The sequence below is a fragment of the Macaca thibetana genome, chromosome 5, assembly GCF_024542745.1.
Source record: "Macaca thibetana thibetana isolate TM-01 chromosome 5, ASM2454274v1, whole genome shotgun sequence".
Taxonomy (NCBI): Eukaryota; Metazoa; Chordata; class Mammalia; order Primates; family Cercopithecidae; genus Macaca; species Macaca thibetana.
The window spans coordinates 70906570-70928806 of record NC_065582.1 but is presented as its reverse complement, the minus strand read 5'-3'; the positions used below and the strand labels follow the sequence as shown (position 1 = coordinate 70928806).

General features: G+C 36.2%; 1 protein-coding gene across 4 annotated transcripts in view; it reads left to right on the top strand.

The window, feature by feature from the left end:
* Positions 1 to 22237, top strand: part of NDST3 (N-deacetylase and N-sulfotransferase 3) — a 218868-nt gene that overhangs the window by 179096 nt on the left and 17535 nt on the right. For all 4 annotated transcript variants that reach the window (XM_050792340.1, XM_050792339.1, XM_050792342.1 and 1 more), the window contains 5 exons: positions 5156 to 5338; positions 7550 to 7646; positions 13614 to 13737; positions 17656 to 17830; positions 21214 to 21384. In XM_050792340.1, the coding sequence (XP_050648297.1) occupies positions 5156 to 5338; positions 7550 to 7646; positions 13614 to 13737; positions 17656 to 17830; positions 21214 to 21384 (750 nt within the window). The remainder of the gene's footprint in view (positions 1 to 5155; positions 5339 to 7549; positions 7647 to 13613; positions 13738 to 17655; positions 17831 to 21213; positions 21385 to 22237) is intronic.

The window sequence follows — 22237 nt, the reverse complement described above, 5'->3', positions numbered from 1 at the left end:
TTGACACACCTGACAAAAACAAGCAATGGGGAAAGGATTCTCTATTTAATAAATGGTACTGGAAAAACTGGCTAGCCATATGCAGAAAACAGAAACTGAACTCCTTCCTTATACTTTATACAAAACTCAAGATGGATTAAAGACAAGTGTAAAATCCAAAACCATAAAAACTCTAGAAGAAAACCTAGGCAGTACCATTCAGGACATAGGCATGTGCAAAGACTTCATGATTAAAACACCAAAAGCAATTACAACAAAAGTCAAAATTGACAAATGGGATTATAATTAAACTAAAGAGCTTCTGCACAGCAAAAGAAACTATCATCAGAGTGAACAGGCAACCTGCAGAATGGCAGAAAATTTTTGCAGTCTACCCAACTGACAAAGGTCTAATATTCAGAATCCACAAGGAATTTAAACAAATTTACAAGAAAAAAAAAAAACCTCATCAAAAAAAAATGGGCAAATGATATAAACAGACACTTCTCAAAAGAAAACTTTTATGTGGCCAATAAACATATGAAAAAAAGCTCACTGATCATTAGCGAAATGCAAATCAAAACCACAATGAAATACCATCTCACACTGGTGAGGCTGTGTAGAAATAGGAACACTTTTACGCTGTTGGTAAGAATGTAAATTAGTTCAACCATTGTGGAAGACAGTGTGGCAATTCCTCAAGGATCTAGAACCAGAAATACCATTTGACCCAGCAATCCCATTACTGGGTATATACCCAAAGGAATATAAATCATTCTACTATAAAGACAAATGCACACATATGTTTGCTGCAGCACTGTTTACAATAGCAAAGACTTGGAACCAACCCAAATGCCCATCAATGATCAACTAGATAAAGAAAATGTGGTACATATAAACCATGGAATACTATATGGCCATAAAAAGGAATGAGATCGTGTCCTTTGCAAGGACATGAAGCTGGAAGCCATCATCTTCAGCAAACTAACACAAGAACAGAAAACAAAATATCATATGTTCTCATTCATAAGAGGGAGCTGAACAATGAGAACACATGGACACAGAGAGGGGGACAACACACCGAGGCCAGTTAAGGGATGGGGGGGCTAGGGGAGGGACAGTATTAGGACAAATAGCTAATGCATATGGGGCTTAAAACCTAGATGACAGGTTGATAGGCAGCAAACCACCATGGCACATGTATACCTAGGTAACAAACCTACATGTTCTGCACTTGTATCCCGGAACTTAAGGTAAAATTCAAAAATAAAACAGGATTGAAGGGAATTAGAAGCCAAATTCACATGTCTGTATGAACCAGTTCTGTTTTCATAGCAATCTTCTGAGCATCACCACACATCCGTCAGCAGTACAGAAGTCCTCGAAAGGCATGGCCAACGGCACTTACCAAGTTGTGTTTTGTACTAAGGACAACTCTAAGTCTAGGACATTGAAATATTTTTATGAGCTTAATAAAACATGCTTGTTTTTAAAATGTGTTCAAATGTGTTCAAAGCTACTACAAAGCAACCAATGGGTTTGATGACCTGAATCTTTTCTGTATGAATAAAATATACATTTCTATGGAAAATAAAAGTTTCTCTGGGAGAACTGGGTCTAGCCAGGTTTTCTCAAACTGTATTCCAATGACACCTGCATCAAGACCACTAGAGATGATTAAAATGCAGGTACCAGGACCTCCTCCAGACCTAAAAATCGGAATCTATGAGTATAAAGACTGGTGATCAGAATGTTTTAAACTTCCCAGTTGATTTGTATATATCCTAAACCTTTTGAATCTATGGTCACCCAGAAGGATACTAAAGCAAAACAAAACGGGTTGGCTGAGAGAAAGAGTTTGCTGTAAACTCATAGATTGCTATGAAAAGAGAACTTCTGGACTCTTTTCATGAACAAAACCTGAAAAAATGAGCAGCATATTTATATTTGCACCCTCAGAATGAAGCACAGCATCTGGCAAATAGCAGAATAATCAGAAAAATATTTGTGGATTTCAACTGAGCAGCATGGTCATGAAAGGCATAGTTTATAATAACTAGCATACTTTTTCACATCCACATTTCCTCTCCTGTTCCCAGCCTTCTCCAAAGAAAGAGAATACTTACTGTATTGTCAACAGTGTTTGCACCAGGACCTATGTTTTGCTTTTTATTCTTGGTAGTGAGCCATGCATCCCCCCATACTTACAGCTTAATAGATCCACAGGGTTGATGCTAGAAAGTACAGATAAAGCTTCCCACATTTTTCTCTTAGTTACACTTTGACAAACGGTATCTGTTTCCTTTCTCATAAATACTAACGTATGTGGTATTTGATATTTACCTTTTCCCTTTTTACAGAAAAAAATTCACAGATAACCATCTTGCTATACACATCTATATCTCACAGACTAGAAAGAATTTTTTCAGTTGTTAGTCAAATAAACATTATGCCTTTGGCAGAGTTTCAAATGATGTGAGTTTTAAGCAGCTAATTAGTCCTTTTGGTGACAACTAATTACTCATAGTGTGTTTATAGCAAAAATTGTTTTATAAATGCAGTTGTCACTTCTGTTGACACTTTCCTTCTCATTGGAATCTACAAGTATAAAGAAAATAATCTATTTTGACCAATTCCATCTTTAAAAAATAAATAAATAAAACAAAAATAAAACCTCAGTCCTGAAGTACTCTTAAAATTGTAAAAGTATCATCTTTAGGAAAAAACTAATATCTACTTCTCCTGAACTAGCAGCCTTTTCAAGCCTTGTCTTTGTTTCCTTCTATGCTGTACAGAAATTGTTGTCAGGTGAGGAATTACCAAGAAGTGAAATGACATTGTAAATGTCATAGGTCAGTACATAGGTAAGGAAGAAATGCTGTCTAGAAAGCAAGCTAACTTTTTGACCAAAACATTCTCGTTATATATCTATTTTTGTCAATTTTCCTGCTTAATGTGCATACTTTCCTAACAAAAAAGTAACAAAGAAAACTTAGAGAGGTTACATGTTCAGCAAGAGATGTGCAATATTCCATGTCTAGAGAAAATATTGTGATTCATGAAAAAAGAAGTTCAAAAAGAAATTGAAATGTATTATGTCCTGACAAATTATATTCCCTTATGGACTTGTATTTCTTTAGGAGCACAAAACAAATCTCAGGCTTGAGTCCAAAGTCTAAAAGGATCATAAGGTGACATGCATTACAAAAACATTAAACCATCCTTTAGCTTGTGGTGCACCTTGCATTATATTAAAGTGTGAATATAAAAATAGAATTGAACATTTGGGAAAAGTTCCATGCTTGGAGGCTAAGTAGGTTTTCTTTTACAGGACTAAGTTCAACACCTTATAAGTATCACCTGAATTCTTGTAAATCAGGTTCAGTTTCATGAAAAGCAATGTTCTTTACCAGCTCATAAATCATTTTGGGTTCTGTCTGTCTTTATCAGAAAGAGTAGCATTTTTTTTTTACTTTCCATGGTCACGCAGGTAGAGAGTAGCTCTCTGCTTTAATTGTCAGAATAAAAATGTTTTCTGAGGTTAAAAAGTGAGTTCAAAGGGATTTCAAATGTATTAGTATCACAAGGTTATATATTATCCCTGTTTCCCATTTTCTGTCCCATGCAGATATTATTCAAGTGAAATATGACACATACAGACTTACTGACAAATCTTTCATAAAAATAAAGCAAGAAATTTGAACTTACTAACCAGGTTAAAAATACACGTTTTTAAAATTGTAGTTAAAAAATCTTTAGGAGAAAGGTAAACAGAAGTATCATTTTGCTATCTTATTAAGGTACATTGAAAAATGTGGCATGTAAAACAAATGAGTAAAGACCACCTCCAACAGACATTAGAAAAAAACTTCCAAATTTAAGAATGATTTTCATAAGTTTCTCAATCACCTAATGTTCTGATAAATTTTTCAGGAGAAAAAGAGGAAATTTAAGTCACAGTATTGAAGTTACTATTAAAAAATAACCAGAAGGTTTAATTTTTAAAGTCCCGTTTTTTTAGAAAGACCCAAAATGGTAAAAGGCTTACTTCCCAATTCCATGACTACATTGGTCTGCCAGTACAGATAGCTATTTTAAATCACTCACAAAATATTTTGTTTGCAAAAGTTCAAAGATTTAATATATGTTCAGGCAGAGTGAATAGAAATGTAAATATTCTTGATCACAATGAAGCTTTTTATGTAAAAGCCTGCAGGATTTGTTCCATAGGATATTACTACTTCCTCTTATTCATAGTTGTTAAGTAATTACATTTTTCTTTTTTATTGTATTAAATCTTAGTATAACTTTTTCTTTCAGCTCTGTCACATTACCTCGATGAATTTTCTTGAATATTTCTTTCAGTCTCTTAATGAATGATCTATTAAACTCATTATTGTGATTATAGTAAACCATTGTTACTATTCATTCACATGACATTATATATTTTCCAAAAGTACTATTATCACATGAATTATTTTTATGATCTTTTTTATAGCAGCATAAATGCCACAAAGGTTTTCTTTGCCATTAAAAATCCCATGCAGAAGAATTCATTTGTCAACACTAACCAACAAAAATTATCTGCATTCACTTAAAGCAATAGTTTTACAAATACTCATTGTACATTTACATCCTAGACCAATGCAGTCTAACCTGCAGAGTTCAAATTTATTTTATTGTAAAAAATGTCCCACACTTGCTGTGATTTTCTTTGAATGCATGGATTCAATCTAGGTCAGCTGCTTCCATAGGAAGAGTCAATTTTATCTAGCCAAGAGTTAAAGATTTTTCTTAAAGGAAGTGTTTTATATTGGGAATAATGGAACTAAAGAATGTGAAAAAGGGCTTGAGAAACATACAGGTTATGTTATTCAACAACAGTCTTATTGCACCAACATGGGTATACGGCCGCTATTGATGTTGAATGTATTTTTTGTTATGAAATATATGAAAATTTCAGGGAAAAAAATGCTCAAGTCTTGCTGATAACACATCCTCCAGTATGTATGAATATAATGAGGGTTTGAGGGATATGTCCCAAATCCAAAAACACACCATGAATTGAAACTCTGCGCAGACTACTTAAGGAAAAAAACTAGCATCGCTGTGATTATACTGCCCTCTAGTGTCAAAATAAATGTTATTTACACTGAAGTTCATTTGCTTTTTTCAGATCAGCATTTTCATGACCCATTTGTCCAACTATGGGAATGACCGACTGGGATTATATACATTTGTTAATCTGGCCAACTTTGTGAAGAGCTGGACCAACCTGCGACTTCAGACTCTGCCTCCAGTACAACTGGCCCACAAGTATTTTGAGCTGTTTCCTGATCAGAAAGACCCTCTCTGGCAGGTAAAATTAATTCAATCATTGATATAACCCATTAATTCCAGGAACATAATTCTGTGAGATATTCCAAATGTGAAAAGTGAAGCCACCTGAAAAAAATCTGCATTTTGGAAATGTTAGTAAATTTGAGGAACTACTCCTTCCTAAACTGTAGTCTTTTATCATTGCTACATATTGCTCTCAATTCCCTGTTCCCTTGCGCATTGGAAATCATGGGATTCAGAAAGTTCAGTGATGGATTCAGTGGACATAATGTCTTCAATCAGGAGTGAGAGATAAATCTACATGTTGCAATAGGCTGGAAGAGTAGAAGATGGCAAACAGGTCGTTTGTTAGGCAGGTAGCCTTTGAACACATCCCCATATCTTTAATGATTAAACCATATTAAAGGATCTCTGAGAAGAGTTCAGAACTGACATCTGCCTTCTGAACCATGAGGTACACCAACAGCCAAGAGCCGCTGAGTGTGGACAGCTTTCAGAAGTATTAATTGGGGATTAATATGAGGGAAGGCATTTCATGGGAAAATCACTGAGCTTCTTAAGATAAAATACCACATGAATATGGCATACTCAGATGACCCTGGGGGTAACCTAGATTTCAAAGCATAGACTCTTAGGTATCACAGAATTAATTGCAGGAACAACTTTGAATTTAAATTGTCCACTCCATGATCTATGAAAAATCATAATCTTGGCAAATAATTACATCTTGCTTACTATATGTCAGACTGGGCACTTTACATGTATTAACTCATTTAATCCTCACAACTACCTTACGTGGTAGGTACAGTTATGATTTGCATTTTACAGATGAAGAAACTGAAGCACAGAAAGGCTCAGTCAATTAAGCAAGGTCACACAGCTAGTGTGTGGCAGAGCAGGAATCAGTTGTAGGCCACCTGGCTTCAAAAGTTGTGCTTCCTAATCACTGTTTTCAACGCTACTAGTTACAGACAGAGCTGATGGTAAAACAGTAACAATCATCAGAAGTAGACCTCAGTAAATTTTTACCACAGATTGAATTTGTTAACTCTGAACTTTATATTCAATGCATTCAGCTTTCAACCGTAAGTTGATTACCTCCTGAGCACACACAGGTAACTCCATAACAACTGCACATTTAGCAGGTTAAGGTTGGTGGTTGTGGACTTATGACTGCATATTACTTTTCCATTGTTTCAACAAGCATCTTTTCATTGTAACAAGCATCTTTTCATTTTAACTACCACAAAACATCACCAAATGTTAGCCAATGGAAAGACATGCAATTTTCCTGCTAATTTAACCTAACTTTTAAACTGAAATCATTATTTCAGGTGACAAGTTTTAAACTTTTTCAGAAGAACAGCCAAAAAGAATACTCTCACTTTAGTCTTAACATCTGTTGCTTATTAAAAATAAGCAGAAGTCTTATTTAACTTCACATACCTATGGTATTAACTGACTAAAAATAAAAAGTGGTACTTTTGCCCATTCCTGAAATAATATTAAAGGTACTGTAATTCTTCCTCCTTTTCTACATAATATATACTTTGTTCTTAAAATGAAGGGTGTTCTAAGTAGGACTTGTGTGGTGGATGTTGGTGTTAAATATTATACACCAAAAGCAGAATCCCTAAGGTAGTAATTCACCCTCATTATTCCCTTTTGCTAAAACTTAGGACTTTCTAGCATCATAGTCTATAAAATTACGTTTTTAGATACACATTCATCAAGCTTTGATGGCAGTTGAGAGGTATCTACTCTTTAGATAGTAGTATTTTTGCCAGATCCCTATCCCTCTGAAGCACAGCTGGAAAGTTCAAAGTTACTTAGAATAAAGATCTGACAACTTATATTTCAGTTATATATTGAATACTAAGTGTGTATCATCTTTTAGGTTAGCAGGAAGCATAATCTCTGCCCACTAAACTATTTAAAACATAAATAGAACTGCTAGTAGCCAATTAAACTGTTCATGCTTTGAGACTGTTTACCCAAAGTGGAAATACTGCCCATCTCCAGCCTCCTCTGTAGACTCTCAGCCTCAAGATGGAAAGGAGTTATTCAGAACTTCCATGATGCCACTTCAGGGCTTTCATTTTTTTAAAAGAGCCTATGTTTTTATCCCAGCGTTTCCTGGTATACTTTTAAAGAACACAAGTTGGAAAAGCTGGCACACAATGGACACATTCATGAAAACAATACATCTCTATGTTCTTCTCCCATTTAGAATCCTTGCGATGACAAACGCCACAGAGACATTTGGTCCAAAGAAAAAACTTGCGATCGCTTACCAAAATTCTTGGTAATAGGACCCCAGAAAACTGGTGAGAACTTTTTATGTTATGATTAACCAGTGTAAAATTTCTGATGGCTAGACAATGAGTTATTGTCACAATAAGTTTGTAAACCTCCCATAACTGCTAATGAATGAATAACGTTTTTCTCTGACATAATTTTCATTTAGCTCAGTAATGTACCTAAATGCTTAACAAAGTGTTTTTTAGGTGAAAAGAATAAAACAGATGTCACACTGTTCAAATATCCAGCAGTCAATTTGGTGGCACATTTTTTTTCCCCCCAAATGTTTTCATTGAAAAGTATTTAATTAACACTTCTAAAATCAAAGCTAATCAGTGACAGGATTATATCAAAAGTCAAGAGGGACACAGATAAGTACCTATAACTCTTTATAATAAATCCCTGCTAGAAAAATAGTCCCTTAGGCTGCCATTTTCCTAATATTGTTTATTTGTAAACTTTCTTGCAGAGATGACTATTTTTTAAAAGTCTAAAAGATATTTCACAAGCAGAATTCCTAGACATACATAAAACTCTGTGCTAAGAAAGGTGTTTATTCATACCCAGGAGAAATCTTTTGCACCTTTTCTTAAAAATGATGTGCAATTTTTTTCCCCATAAACTTTTTTTTTTTTTTTTTTTTTTGAGACGGAGTCTCGCTCTGTCGCCCAGGCTGGAGTGCAGTGGCAGTGATCTTGGCTCACTGCAAGCTCCGCCTCCCGGGTTCACGCCATTCTCCTGCCTCCGCCTCTCGAGTAGCTGGGACTACAGGCGCCCACCACCATGCCTGACTAATTTTTTTGTATTTTTAGTGGAGACCGGGTTTCACTGTGTGAGCCAGGATGGTTTCAATCTCCTGACCTTGTGATCTGCCCGCCTCAGCCTCCCGAAGTGCTGGGATTACAGGCGTAAGCCACCACACCCGGCCTATAAACTTCTTGTTTCTAAAAATCAATATTAAAACGAAGCCTCATGGAAGCTTTAAACTACCAGACATTCATGCTATATCCTGCGTGATAAATTATTTGGGGCCCTTGGTTACTGGCTTCACAGAAAACAGTGAACATCATATTGCTTGCTAAGGAGAATACATTTCCTCTCCTCATTGATCTAGAAATAACTGAGGAAAATTCTGTGCAATGTACACAAGGAGTTTAGCATGTTCATCTTTTTCCTTAATGTCATTTGCAGATATCGATCTGAAAACAATAATAAATATGGCAAATACTTATATTTTTCTTGTCATTTATTTCACTTGTCCTTATCTATCTAAAGTGAAAAGACAACTAGGAAAACATTTAAACTAAAATCTCTTCAGTGAACTCCCACTGTCATCACATAAACTTGTCAAGACTGATCACATCCTGAAGGCTTGGTAGCATTTTGCTTTAGAAAGTCCTGCAGGATTCACTTCCCTCGTGTTGTGCTGGATATGCAGACATTTTGATATCATGGTTAGATGGTAGAGTTATCATTTGTCCTCTTAAACTCAATTGGGTTTCCAAGTGTTTGTTACAATTTGGATATGGCATTTGTCGTTGGAAAAGACCTTTTATACAAATTGATTCTTTTTTATAGAAATTGATTTTTCCCAGTTTTGCTGAATATAATTTACATGCAATAAAATCCAGCCATTTTGAATGTACAATTAGCTGAATTTTGAACATTGCACACAGTTGTGTCCACCACCACATTCAAAACACAGAACAGTTGTCAGCCTAAAAAAAAATTTGTCCTTGTTCCTTTGCAGTGTATCCCCCCCGATCCCCACCACATCCCCAGCCACAAGCAACTACTTTCTACCACTACAGTTTTACCTTTTCTAGAACTTCACATAAATGGAAGCATGTAGTGTGTAGTCTTTTGTATCTGACATCTTTCATTTAGCATAATACTTTTGAGATTCGTGTTGCTGTATATATCCATATTTTGTGAAATTGATTTTTTAATTAAAGTATTTTCTCATATCAGTGACATGAAAATTAAATAGCTTCATTTTTAACTGTACTTTTGTCAAAAGTATTTTTCTGGGCCAGGCACGATGGCTCATACCTGTAATCCTAGCACTTTGGGAGGCCAAGGCGGGTGGATTACCTGAGGTCAGGAGTTTGACACCAACCTGACCAATACGGTGAAACTCCATCACTACTAAAAATACAAAAATTAGCCAGGCGTGGTGGTGTGCGCCTGTAGTCCCAGGTACTCAGCAGGCTGAGACAAGAGAATTGTTTGAACCTGGGAGGCAGAGGTTACAGTGAGCCAAGATTGCATCACTGCACTCCAGACTGGACAACAGAGTGAGACTCTGTCTCGAAAAATAAAAAGTATTTTTCTGGATAATTTTGCACAGATTTCTAGTTATCTCGATATTCAAATATTTCAGTGTTAAGACTGACAAAAAATATAAAACTGAAGATTTATAGATGGTTATTTAAATGTGTGTCTATGATTATGTAGTTGAGTTACCACTCACAAAATACATATGCAGGACAGTTTATTCAGACCCAAGAATATGTACAGGCAAAGACAGAATTCAGAAACCACAACTTAACAATTTTTTAACACTGATGCATTTCATTATGCCTTTTACTGACTATGCAAAATAATTAGATTATATCCGTTTTTTCTGTTTGTCTAATTAATGCTGATCATGAAACACTATTAAAAGTGAACAAATGTATTTAATACAATTCTTAAAAATAAGATTCAGAAAATAATGTTTTCAGTTGATCTAAGAAAGGAATTAATCGCTCTGCTTTTTTTCTCACATTATAATGGCAACACTTATTTCCAAAAATATTTGTTATTTTTAATTTTAAAAATTCCTCATGCATTTTTCTGGATTATATCTCACGTGTATAACTGAGATTTAAATGTATTTATATATTTATGTATTATAATTCTAAGCTATATCTCAGTAAAGTTTTTATCTGAAAAATGCCTTTTAGATATTCAGATATGGCACTCTTTAGGTGATTTCACCTAGGTTACCTCGCTAATCCTCATAGAACACTGATAGCTAAGTATTTTCTTCCCCACTACACAGATGGAAAAACTAAGACTCAAGAGAGGTTGTAAATAATTTTTGTTCAAATTCACACAGCTGGTAAGTACAAGAATAAAAATCTTGATCCTAGAATTTACCTGACTTCAAAGAACATGCTCTTTCTACTTTACTACTTTCTACTTTACTATGGATTTCATGTAATGGAGCTTTTTTCCTCCAATAAATTTTAGATATTGCTTCACAGTTATTCTAAGTCAGTGATTCTCAAGGGTGGTTGCCAGAGCAGCAGCATAAGCATCACCAGAAAACTTACTAGAAGTGCAGGCCGGGCGCGGTGGCTCACTCTTGTAATCCCAGCACTTCGGGAGGCCCAGACGGGTGAATCACGAGGTCAGGAGATTGAGACCATCCTGGCTAACATGGTGAAACCCCGTCGCTACTAAAAATACAAAAAAATTAGTCAGGTGTGATGGCGGGCGCTTGTAGTCCCAGCTACTCGGGAGGCTGAGGCAGGAGAATGGCGTGAACCCGGGAGGCGGAGCTTGCAGCGAGCCGAAATCGCGCCACGGCACTCCAGCCTGGGTGACAGAGCGAGACTCCTGTAAAAAAAAAAAAAAAAAAAAAAAAAAAAAAAAAAAAAAAGTGCAAATTCAGCAAAGACTTGCTGAATCAGAGATACTAGGATAGGGCTGTGCTATCTGTGTTTTAGCCCACCAGATGAATCTAATACATGCTACTTAGAGGAGCACTGTCTTAAGGCAAGCTTGTGAAGCACATTTTTACTTTGTATATCATAGATTACTGTGTTTTATTCCCTATAATGATCTATGATTACAGTGTTCATTGTTTGGTTCAGATATAATCTAGGAAGACTACCTCTTTCAATTCATTTTTTAAGACAATATTGCTGTTGACAGTTATTTTAACAATTTTTCTATTGTATAGATATGGTAGATTTAAGTAAATAAATATTAAAGAAAGCTTAATTTATAAATACTTAAATAGTATTTATTTACTTAAATATTGCCATATTTGTACCATTTAAGTAAATAAACACTAAAATACTACCTTACTTCCATATTAATACTATTTAAGGACTGGGCACAGTGGCTCATGCCTGTGATCCCAGCACTTTGGGAGGCCTGGGTGGGTGGATCATCTGAGGTCAGGAGTTCGAGACCAGCCTGGCCAACATGGTGAAACCCTGTCTCTACCAAAAATACAAAAATTATCTGGGCATGGTGGCGGGCGCCTGTAATCACAGCTGCTCCTGAGGCTTAGACAGGAGATTCGCTTGAGCCCAAGAAGCAGAGGCTGCAGTGAGCCAAGATCATGCCACTGCACTCCAGCCTGGGCAAGAGAGCGAGACTCCATCTCAAACAAAAAAAAAGAAAGAAAGAAAAGAAAGAAAGCTTATCTGAAAAATAAGAAAATTCAAAGTTTTGTACAAATGGCAACATGACATAATTACTAAGCAAAATTAGAGTAGTAATTTCTCCAAGTGAGAGAAATGTTACAAGGCCATGTCTTATTACTATCGCTAGCTATTGACTTGGAATATAATTTTCAAGTCCTGCTCCACAGATTGTATAACAGTGTAAATAATAGTATATTTCTCTCTTAGGGGTAGCCAATATGTAGAAATGCTTTTATATTATGATCTTTTAAACACAGTCACAGTTACAAATATTAAATACATGGCTAAACCTTTCAGAAACTGAACCCAAACTGCCTTACTTTCTCTTGTACCAGACTGACTAAGCTGCACCCTTTATCTCCTCATTTAGTCTTATAAAACACTAATTGTACAGTTTATGACATTGCTCACTTTTTGAAAAATCACACCCTTGCTCCCCAACAGTCACAAATATATATGCGTACCTGTGATATACCATTCTCTTCCCTAGTAAATGCAAATTCTATAAGTTATGTCGCTAAGAAAGGGCACTATTTTTTTTTCAAATTTAGCAATTTAAACAATTTTTGACACTACTTTTATAAAAAATATAAGTACATTCAAGCTTAAGCAAACTTGTGGAAAGATTAAATTCTGTCTTGAGTTTAATTAGCTTTCATAGGCCTCAAGAAGAACTTAATATGAGAACCCAAGTATTGATTTTGGTAATGTAATATATTAAATAATAATATATTTCATTTATATAGTACCTTATTACTGTCAAAATGTCTTCAAGTACATGTCTTTTCATTCTCAGAGAAAATCTATGAAATAAGTAGGCAGGGGATTTTCCATTAAGAAAGCTGAGACAGGCCAAGAGAGGTGGCTCACTCCTGTAATCCCAGCACTTTAAGAGGCCGAGGCGGGAGGATTGCATGAGCTCAAGTGTTCAAGACCAGCCTGAGCAACATAGCGAGACCTCATCTCTACTAAAAAATTTTTAGAAATTTTAAAATTAGCCTGGCACAGTGGTGCATGCCTGTAGTCACCGCTACTTGGGAGGCTGAGACAGGAGGATCCCATGAGCCTGATGTCAAGATTGTAGTGAGCCATGATTGCACCACCACACTCCAGCCTGGGCAATATAGTAAGATGCTGTCAAAAAAAAGAAGGAAGGAAGGAAGGAAGGAAGGAAGGAAGGAAGGAAGGAAGGAAGGAAGGAAGGAAGGAAGGAAGGAAGGAAGGAAGGAAGGAAGGAGAGAGAGAAGAAAGGAAGGAGAAAGGAAAAGAAAAAGAAAACTGAGACAAACAGAAGCTAAAAGACAAAGTCACAGACAAATCAGTCATTGAACTGAGATTGAAAGCCAGTTCTCTCAATCCCTGCAACAGGCCTATTTTCACACCACACTGTCTCCATTTTTTTAGAACCTGCTTCTGTTAAACTGCTGATTATCCATTCAAGTTATTTCAAGGAGTAGTTGTAACAACTCTGTTTGGATCATTGTAATATTTATTAATGACTTTAAAGTGCTGATCATAGGAAATTGTGTTTTCATTTAATTAATTTCTGAACCTCTATTATCTTTCCAGGTACCACTGCTTTGTATTTGTTCCTGGTTATGCATCCTTCCATCCTTAGTAACTCCCCCAGCCCAAAAACCTTTGAGGAGGTACAGTTCTTTAATAGAAATAACTACCACAGGGGGATTGATTGGTAAGATGGGTTATTAGTATAAATCTAAAAGTTTATGTACTGTGCACAGTATAAACTTAGCACTAATATTTAGAAACATCTAAGTTTGTAGTCACAAATAAAAGTTAACCTCTGTGCCTTGGAAATTGATTGAATATCATAAAGGGGCTCAGAAATTTTTCAGAACAAACTCTTCTCAGTTTATAAAGAGACTTGTTTCCCCAAGAGGATCACATGTAATTTCAATTGTCATTAATTTTCTTGATGGTAATTATAGATATTAAGTCAGAAGAATAGCATAATATTCAGAAATTTAATTCCTCTCTACTAGTAAGGGGAAAAAAATTTCATATCTTTTTCTTCTTGTGCACTTTTTATTAAGTGATACTATAGCCAACATATGTAATTTTCTATTTTCTTTGGCACATAAAAGGAAAAATAAATAAATAAAACTAGAAATGTTTGTATATTGCGTGAGTAATCAAAGCTATAAAAAAACTATCAACAATACACAGAATTTAATTTTTGCCTTTGAATCAAAATTAGAAATATATCAACCATCTGAAGACAACATTTAAAAAGTAAAAATGTCAGAATACACAAAATACAGTCATGTAGTAGAGAGAGATGGTGCAAACTAACATGTTAACCATAAAATGTATCCAAAGGTCTTGCTATGAAGGTGTAATGCTGGACAGAGAGTGGTATAAATTAGTGAATTATAATAATTCTACAGCATAAATAGATTTTACATGTATTTTAGCATAGTCATATATATCTCTGTTGTCAGATTGCATGATCTCAATTTTATAATTATCAACCCCCTGAGGAGCTGCTTATGAGAAGTCAGAATGGAAAGGAAAAGGAATGGATTGAGTATAATTTGAGCACCTACTAGGATTTATGTATATTCTAATTGTTATATATCTCACTGCCAATTTTTCAGTTCAGGGTTTGATATTTTGATTAATTGTGTGGTGTTAAATAACAGCTGGAAAATCAAGAAACCATCAACAGTGGCCAGGCACAGTGGCTCACATCTGTAATTCCAGCATTTTGGGAGGCTAAAGTGGGTGGATCACTTGAAGTCAGGAGTTTGAGACTAGCCTGGGCAAGAGACTACCTTTGGTAGAGACCCCATGTCTACCAAAAATATAAGAATTATCCAGGCATGGTGGTGTGCACCTGTAGTCTCAGCTAATTTGGGAGACTGAGATGGGAGGATCACCTGAGCCCATAGAGGTTGAGGCTGCCGTGAGCTGCAATTGCACCACTGCACTCCAGCCTAAGCGACAGAGTGAGACCCTGTCTCAAAAAAAAGAAAAGAAAGAAACCATCAACTACTTCAGCTGTATTTGACCACTGACTCAAGTATATATGCCAGTATATAATTATAGAATAAAATGATGTTAACATCAGGACTAAAAGGACTGAATAAAAATTGCTTTGGAGGTGGACAGGAATGTATTAGTATTACATTCCTGTCAATAGTTGGATTCTCTAGGACTTTTTTTCAAAAAACATATTTTTGAAAAATTTATGGTAAAAAATTATTGCAAGAGTTATTCTTAATTTTTTATCATAAACCTTTCAAAAATATGTTTTGATCATCATGTGGCTAGGTACTCTGATAGGAACAAAAAGTCCGGCCGGGCACACAGGCTCACCCCTGTAATCCCAGCACTTTGGGAGGCCAAGGCAGGCAGATCATCTGAGGTCAGGAGTTTGAGACCAGCCTGGTCAATATGGCAAAACCCGTCTCTACTGAAAATACAAAAAGTAGCTGGGCATGTTGGTAGGCGCCTGTAATTCCATCTACTCAGGAGGCTGAAGCAGGAGAATCACTTGAACCTGGGAGGCAGAGGTTGTAGTGAGCCGAGATGGTGCCATTGTCCTCCTCATTGTCAGAAGGAGACTCTGTCTCCAAAAAAAAAGAAAAGGAAGAAATACTCAGGGTCAACTCAAATAACAAATAAATGAAGAAATGTGGAGTATTGCAAAAAAAATTCCACTTTTCAGGTAAAAGAAAATGCTGAAGTTTTATGTTTTATAGAAGTAGGAAAACTTAAGGGAGGCATTTGCTTTTAACCCCCGCATTGTTAAAACACTTCCAGTTTGCTCACTAATTCTTTGAATAACCTGAATTTACATTCTCTAAATGTGAGCCTATTTATGGAGCTTCCAGGTCCCATACTAAAAATATGAACCTTTTATTTGCTTCTCTATTCATGAAACATCTTTCAAGTACCTGTAAGTGCCAGCCACTACACTAGAAAGATGCAGACATATAAGCAAACAAGAGCTGTGCCCTGCCCTCTCCATGAGCCCCTGGAGCCTGGCAAAATCAACACATTATAGGTCCAAGATCCAGACTTGCTTGAGGAGGTTTTCAAAGCCTAAACTGTTCCAGATATAAAAGACTTCTAGCAAGGTAGGGCAGGTTTAAGAAGCTAAAATTTCTGCTCTTTTTTGTGATTTTTGAAGCCTTTTTCAGAACAAGCAGGTTTGAGACAAGCTTGGACCAAATAAGATACCACTAGACACTTGAAATAATCTTAGCACTCCTGGAACCAGTGTGAGCTTCTACATAAGAAGTATCCTGAAATTTGGCACTTTCTGTAAATAGAATGTACACCAGAACAAATAGCACATCAAACCTTCCAGAAATTTTTGTATATCTCTTTCTCCCTAAAAGGGTGCCAGAATTACATATCACCAACAAGCCAATTCCAGACAACATAAAAGGATTTCTTTACTGCTCTGAATCTCAAGATATCACTGTGTTGCACCAGCTAAACTTTGCAATATGTTAACAACTGGAATTCTACCAGAAGCTTTATCATGTTTGAGGATATGATCTCAGTCAAAAATCTACCAACATCTCATGTGATCTTTTGGTCAAAAGAAAACAAGATACTGTAAAAAACAGGTCATTTCATGAATATTAATGACTTTTTTGTTGAGTAATTATTGAATTACCTTGTCTTGGTAGCCCAGTGTGATAATGGCTTATGAATTGAAGGGGGTGGCAATGGAGGCTGAGGCCATTATTATAAAATATAAGAATCCCTAGAAGCTATATTTTTACAGTCACTCTAAAAAAGCCCTTTTCCTCTAAAAGATGTTCCTTAGTGCTTCAGAAATATTTCTTATCATATGCTGAATTAGTTGTATTTGACAACTTTTATTCAGGTGGAACATTAAATGAAATCCTACATTTCAGTGCTTGAACCTATAGATATCCCTGTGTTCATTCTGCTGGTAATTTGAATTCTGTCTACTGGTAAGGATATAGAACATGACCTTGGGAAATTTGTTAGGATTGTATATTTGGAATGTGCATACTTTTTAAACTTCTCTTATAATCATACTAAAGAGGGACATAGGTGGCTCTATATGAGAAAAAGTAAGCAAATAAGCAATATTTATACCAGATATGCTCTGCATCTTTGACACTATGTGAGTAAACATAACACTGGCACAATACATTTGTGGAAAAGAAATTATTTCACTTGCAATAAAGTAAAAAATATTTTCTCTAAATCCTTTTAAAATGTCTGAACTGAACATATCATCTGTTTTAATACAATTTTCTTTTTGAGTACTTGAAATTTTCTCTGTACAGTGTTTCTACATTTAGACACATTTGATATAGCTAGCGTGATCCCTGTTGCAGTTTGATCATTCTGTGTCTACGTGTTTGTTATCACTTATATTTTTTCCTGATATTAAGCAAAACATAAAGAAAATGTACTTACAAAAACATCTTCCAAACACATTATTAGTGTTCTGGATATTTTTCTCTTGCTCACAATGCTGTAAAGAAAAAGGCTTTTGTTTAGGAAGCACATGAATTTGTGGGACACTTTTAACATCTTTGGTCACCAGAATATGAGTATAAACCATAGTCTTACTTTGAGAAAAATATTCCTTTTCTAGGTATATGGATTTCTTCCCAGTCCCATCTAATGTCACCACCGACTTTTTGTTTGAGAAGAGTGCCAATTACTTCCACTCAGAGGAAGCCCCTAAAAGAGCTGCTTCTCTGGTTCCCAAAGCCAAGATTATCACCATTCTCATTGACCCTTCAGACCGAGCATACTCCTGGTACCAGGTAAGGAAAATGCAAATAAAATCCAACAGGCAGAAGCAGAGTATGGACAATGAAGCATTGTTTTTAGCAATACCCACTACCTCAGGTTTTCACAAAAGAGATTTGCTAGTTGTTTGATATCTACAGAAAAATGAACAAGTTTTTCTTGATTTCCACTGAGAAATTTCCTCCATTAAGTTTTTGTTCTTATTTTATTAACTTAATCGCTTCATTTAATAAAATGTATTAATGCAATAAGAGAAACTAAATTAAAATATAACAAAATATTATGTACTTTTTTATATCTCTGCTTCTATATATCTGCATTTTAAAGGTAATAATTTTAAATCATTATTTTTTCATCTGATACATGTGTACTCTATAAAGAGTCAGATAGCAACAATTTCAGGCTTTGAGGGTTGTACAGTCTCTGTTGCAACTCTACCATTTTATTTCAAAAGCAGCCATAGACAATATGTTAATGCATAAGCATTCCTGTGTTCCAATAAAACTTTACTGAATAGGCAGTAGGCCATAGACTGCTGACCCTGGCTCTAAAAAAGCTTAAACAACTGCTTGTACTAAAGAAACAGCTTGGTGGCAAAACTAATATATATAAGAATCTTTAGGCTGGGGTTGGTGGCTCATGCCTGTAATCCAAGCGTTTTGGAAGATGGGAAGATTGTTTGAGCCCAGGAGTTCAAGACCAGCCTGGGCAACATAGGGAGACTCTGTCTCTACAAATAAAGAAAATTAGCCGGGTATGGTGGCACACACCTGTGGTCCCAGCTACTTGGAAGGCTAAACTGGGAGGATCGCCTGAGCCTAGGGGGTTGAGGCTGCAGTGAGCTGTGATTGCGCCATGTACTACAGCCTAGGTGACAGAGGGAGACTCTATCTCAAAAAAACAGGAAAGGAAAGGAAGGGAAAGGAGGGGAGGGGAGAGGAGGGGAGGGAGGGGAGGAAGGGGAGGGGAGGGAAGGGAAGGGAAGGGGAGGGAAGGGAAGGGAAGGGAAGGGAAGGGAAGGGAAGGGAAGGGAAGGGAAGGGAAGGGAAGGGAAGGGAAGGGAAGGGAAGGGAAGGGAAGGGAAAGGAAAAGAGAAAAGAGAAAAATTCTACATCCCTGAGATCCTAACACATCTAAATGTTTCTTGTATACTCATTGCCATTGTTTTCTGATGTTGGTTAGAACCTTGCACAGAAATGCTCACTTTGAAATAACAAACTCTAGTAATAATATATATCAAATACACTTTTAATAAATCATTGCAAATAATAGGAAACAATCTTTTAAAACTTGTTTCAGTGATAGTTTAACCACCAGTTGGAAGGGTTCAATAAGCAGCAGTCAAAATTAACATAATAACATAGTAAAATTGATGGAGTCAGTGTCTTTAGTCTCTAGGACCCTTAGTTCTCATTTCTCAGGTTTGTAATTTTAAAAAATGCTTTCCTGCTGTTCATGTGTTTATCCATTCATCAAATAATTTGCTACCATGTGCAGTTTTTTTCTAAGTGTGATTTGAAAAATAAATGTGATGCTATACTTGAAATTGCTTTCAGCCTAATTGGAGAAATATGTATAAACAAGCATATAAATTAGAAAGTAATAATCAATTGACATACAGACTCCTTCAGAATGACAAAACCCACTTGACAAAGACCATCTGGGAAAGGACAGATTTATTCATGGCTGTCGCAGAGAAGCCCAAACACCAGAACCATGGGGCACTTTCTCAAATAAGGGAAAGATACGTAAGGAGATAAATTCAGGTAAAATTAAAATGAAGAAGTGTTCTCATAGGTGCAAAGCAGAGCTATGTAAAGGAGTTATCGTCAGGTCAGTGCTGAAAAGCAGACTGAGGGTCCTATTTTCTTGGAAACGATAATGTTAAGACAAATGCGGAATGTTCTATGTACGAAAACCTCTAATCTGAAATCTGCAAGTAGGCTGGATATATGAATGCTTCCCTGTGTTAAAGTGACCCACGTAGCTTAGATCCTCCCTACAAGAGTGGGATGTTCCATTCTTACTGATTTGATTTAAAACAGCTAAGTTCTTGACAATTACAATATTAGAGAATAAAGTTGCTCATTACTGAGTCCTTCTGCTACTTAACAAAAGCAGTTGTTGAAGTTCACAAGAGGAAGAACAGATTGTTGGAAAAGCTTTTGCGGCAGGAACATAGTAGGGAAAGGTCACAAAAAGCAGATGAAATCTTAGATAGGCATTTTGATAATAATCTGAATAATAAGGAGTGGAGACATCCTGGAAAGCTAAGATCCATAAAAATCCACAATTCTATACTAATCATTCATGCCAAACCTGAAGCCATCTTTTAAATCAAAACATACAGCAAATTGCAAATTGCCTGATTTGATTTTGCAACTTTTACCTTTTCCACCAAGTATCTGGAGAAAAGAAAAATAAGCCTTAATTGACTCCAAGAAAATGAAGAAAATTGGAGCATGGCAACCACTTCGTCCCTGAAAAATATAGAATTTACAGAAAAAGAAGGCTTTAAGGCTGCAAGCTAACAAAATGTCCTAAATATTACAAATAAATCACAGTGGCAAAATGCAGACCTTAACAAAGTCTAGCAGTTTGTAGTCCAGTGATTTGAATCTCAGTTGCAGAAAATTTGCTATTCAACTAGATGTAAACATCCACCAACTCACCACTAAGCCTGAATATTTATTGGCCAATTTAAAGAAAAGGTGATTTCCTCAAACCCATGGGCCTGAGCCTGAGCCATTATGAAACACTTTCCTATTTGGATTGCTACTTTCTGCATTTTCTGCACAATAAATGATTCTGATTCACCGCAAAGGTTACCATTAGATAAAATAATCTTGGCTTTTAGATACCAGGGGATGTATGATAAAAGCTGCGGATTTCAGATAATGTGCATGTCAGACTTTCTAGTACTTTCTTCATTTAAAAGAGCTGATAGGCCTTTTCTAATCTAAAACTGCATTACTAGATGGAGCGAAACTATTTGGCAGAGATAGTAGAGTGCTTGTCTATTATGGATATTCACTGGACACTATAAATGGTTTGCTTATGAGTGGGAATGGGGCCATTAACACAGTTTTCAAAAGTTTACTTTCACAATAAAATACGTACACTAAAGAAACAACTCAGTAATGTTGGTGAAGGAATCCTATCAATAAGAATTCAACTTCTACCAGATAAATTCTCCAAAACTTACTCCCATAAGTATCATAACTTCAAATCCTGAGGCTCCAAGCAAACATTTTCATCGGTTATTAATTTCAAAATAAATAACTCTCCAGCAGTGAGGCACTTCTTTCTTTAGCTTTGAGACTTGTCACAAAGATTGGTTTTTAATTATTTACGCCTATGGTTCAGATTAGTTTAATCATCCACCTTTTCATCATAGCATCAACGATCACATGAAGACCCTGCAGCTCTAAAGTTTAGCTTCTACGAAGTGATCTCAGCAGGGCCCCGTGCACCCTCGGAGCTCAGAGCCTTGCAGAAGAGATGTTTGGTCCCGGGGTGGTATGCCAGCCACATCGAGAGATGGCTTGTTTATTTCCCTCCATTTCAGGTATGGAGTAATAAGGATTTACATCATGTTAGAATCTCATTAAGTTGATGACTTTGCCTTAAGGATAAGAAAATTTTCACTTGTTAAACTATTACTAGTTTTTCCTCTTTAGTTGTAAATAATGAGGCTGTGGCAAAGAGAAATAGGCAGAAGTGGAAAAACTGTTTAATTTTCTAAGAGTATTTCAGGATAATTCTCCCTGCTCTATTTGCTGTGCATACCTTTCCTGATTGTAAAAAGCTTCGAAAGCTTTAGATCCCTGATTCTCTTCCTGAGAATAAAGTTCGAAAGGGAACCTCTTAACCAAAAAAGACAAATAATATTTTGCTTAATTAAGTGCCATTATTTTCTTTTTGAACCCCCTTGCTGAATTTTTTATAAGTCTTATGTTTTTCTCAGGCCCTTGAATTTCTTCTGCCTGGCATCAACCTAGACTGCAAAATCAGCCAGCTCCTCATGGGATGGTGTAAGCAATCCAGTCCCATCAAACATGGTATATACCTGTGAGTCTAGAGTCATGCTGTCCAAATATGACAACCACTACCACAGATGGCTATTTTAATTTATATTAAAATCAAATAATATGAAAAGTTCAGTTCCTCGGTTGCTTTAGCCACATTTTAAGTGCTCAATAGCTGGCCGGGCGCGGTGGCTCAAGCCTGTAATCCCAGCACTCTGGGAGGCCGAGGCGGGCGGATCACGAGGTCAGGAGATCAAGACCATCCTGGCTAACACGGTGAAACCCTGTCTCTACTAAAAAAAAAAAAAAAAAAAAAAAAAAAAATACAAACAACTAGCCGGGCGAGGTGGTGGGCGCCTGTAGTCCCAGCTATTCGGGAGGCTGAGGCAGGAG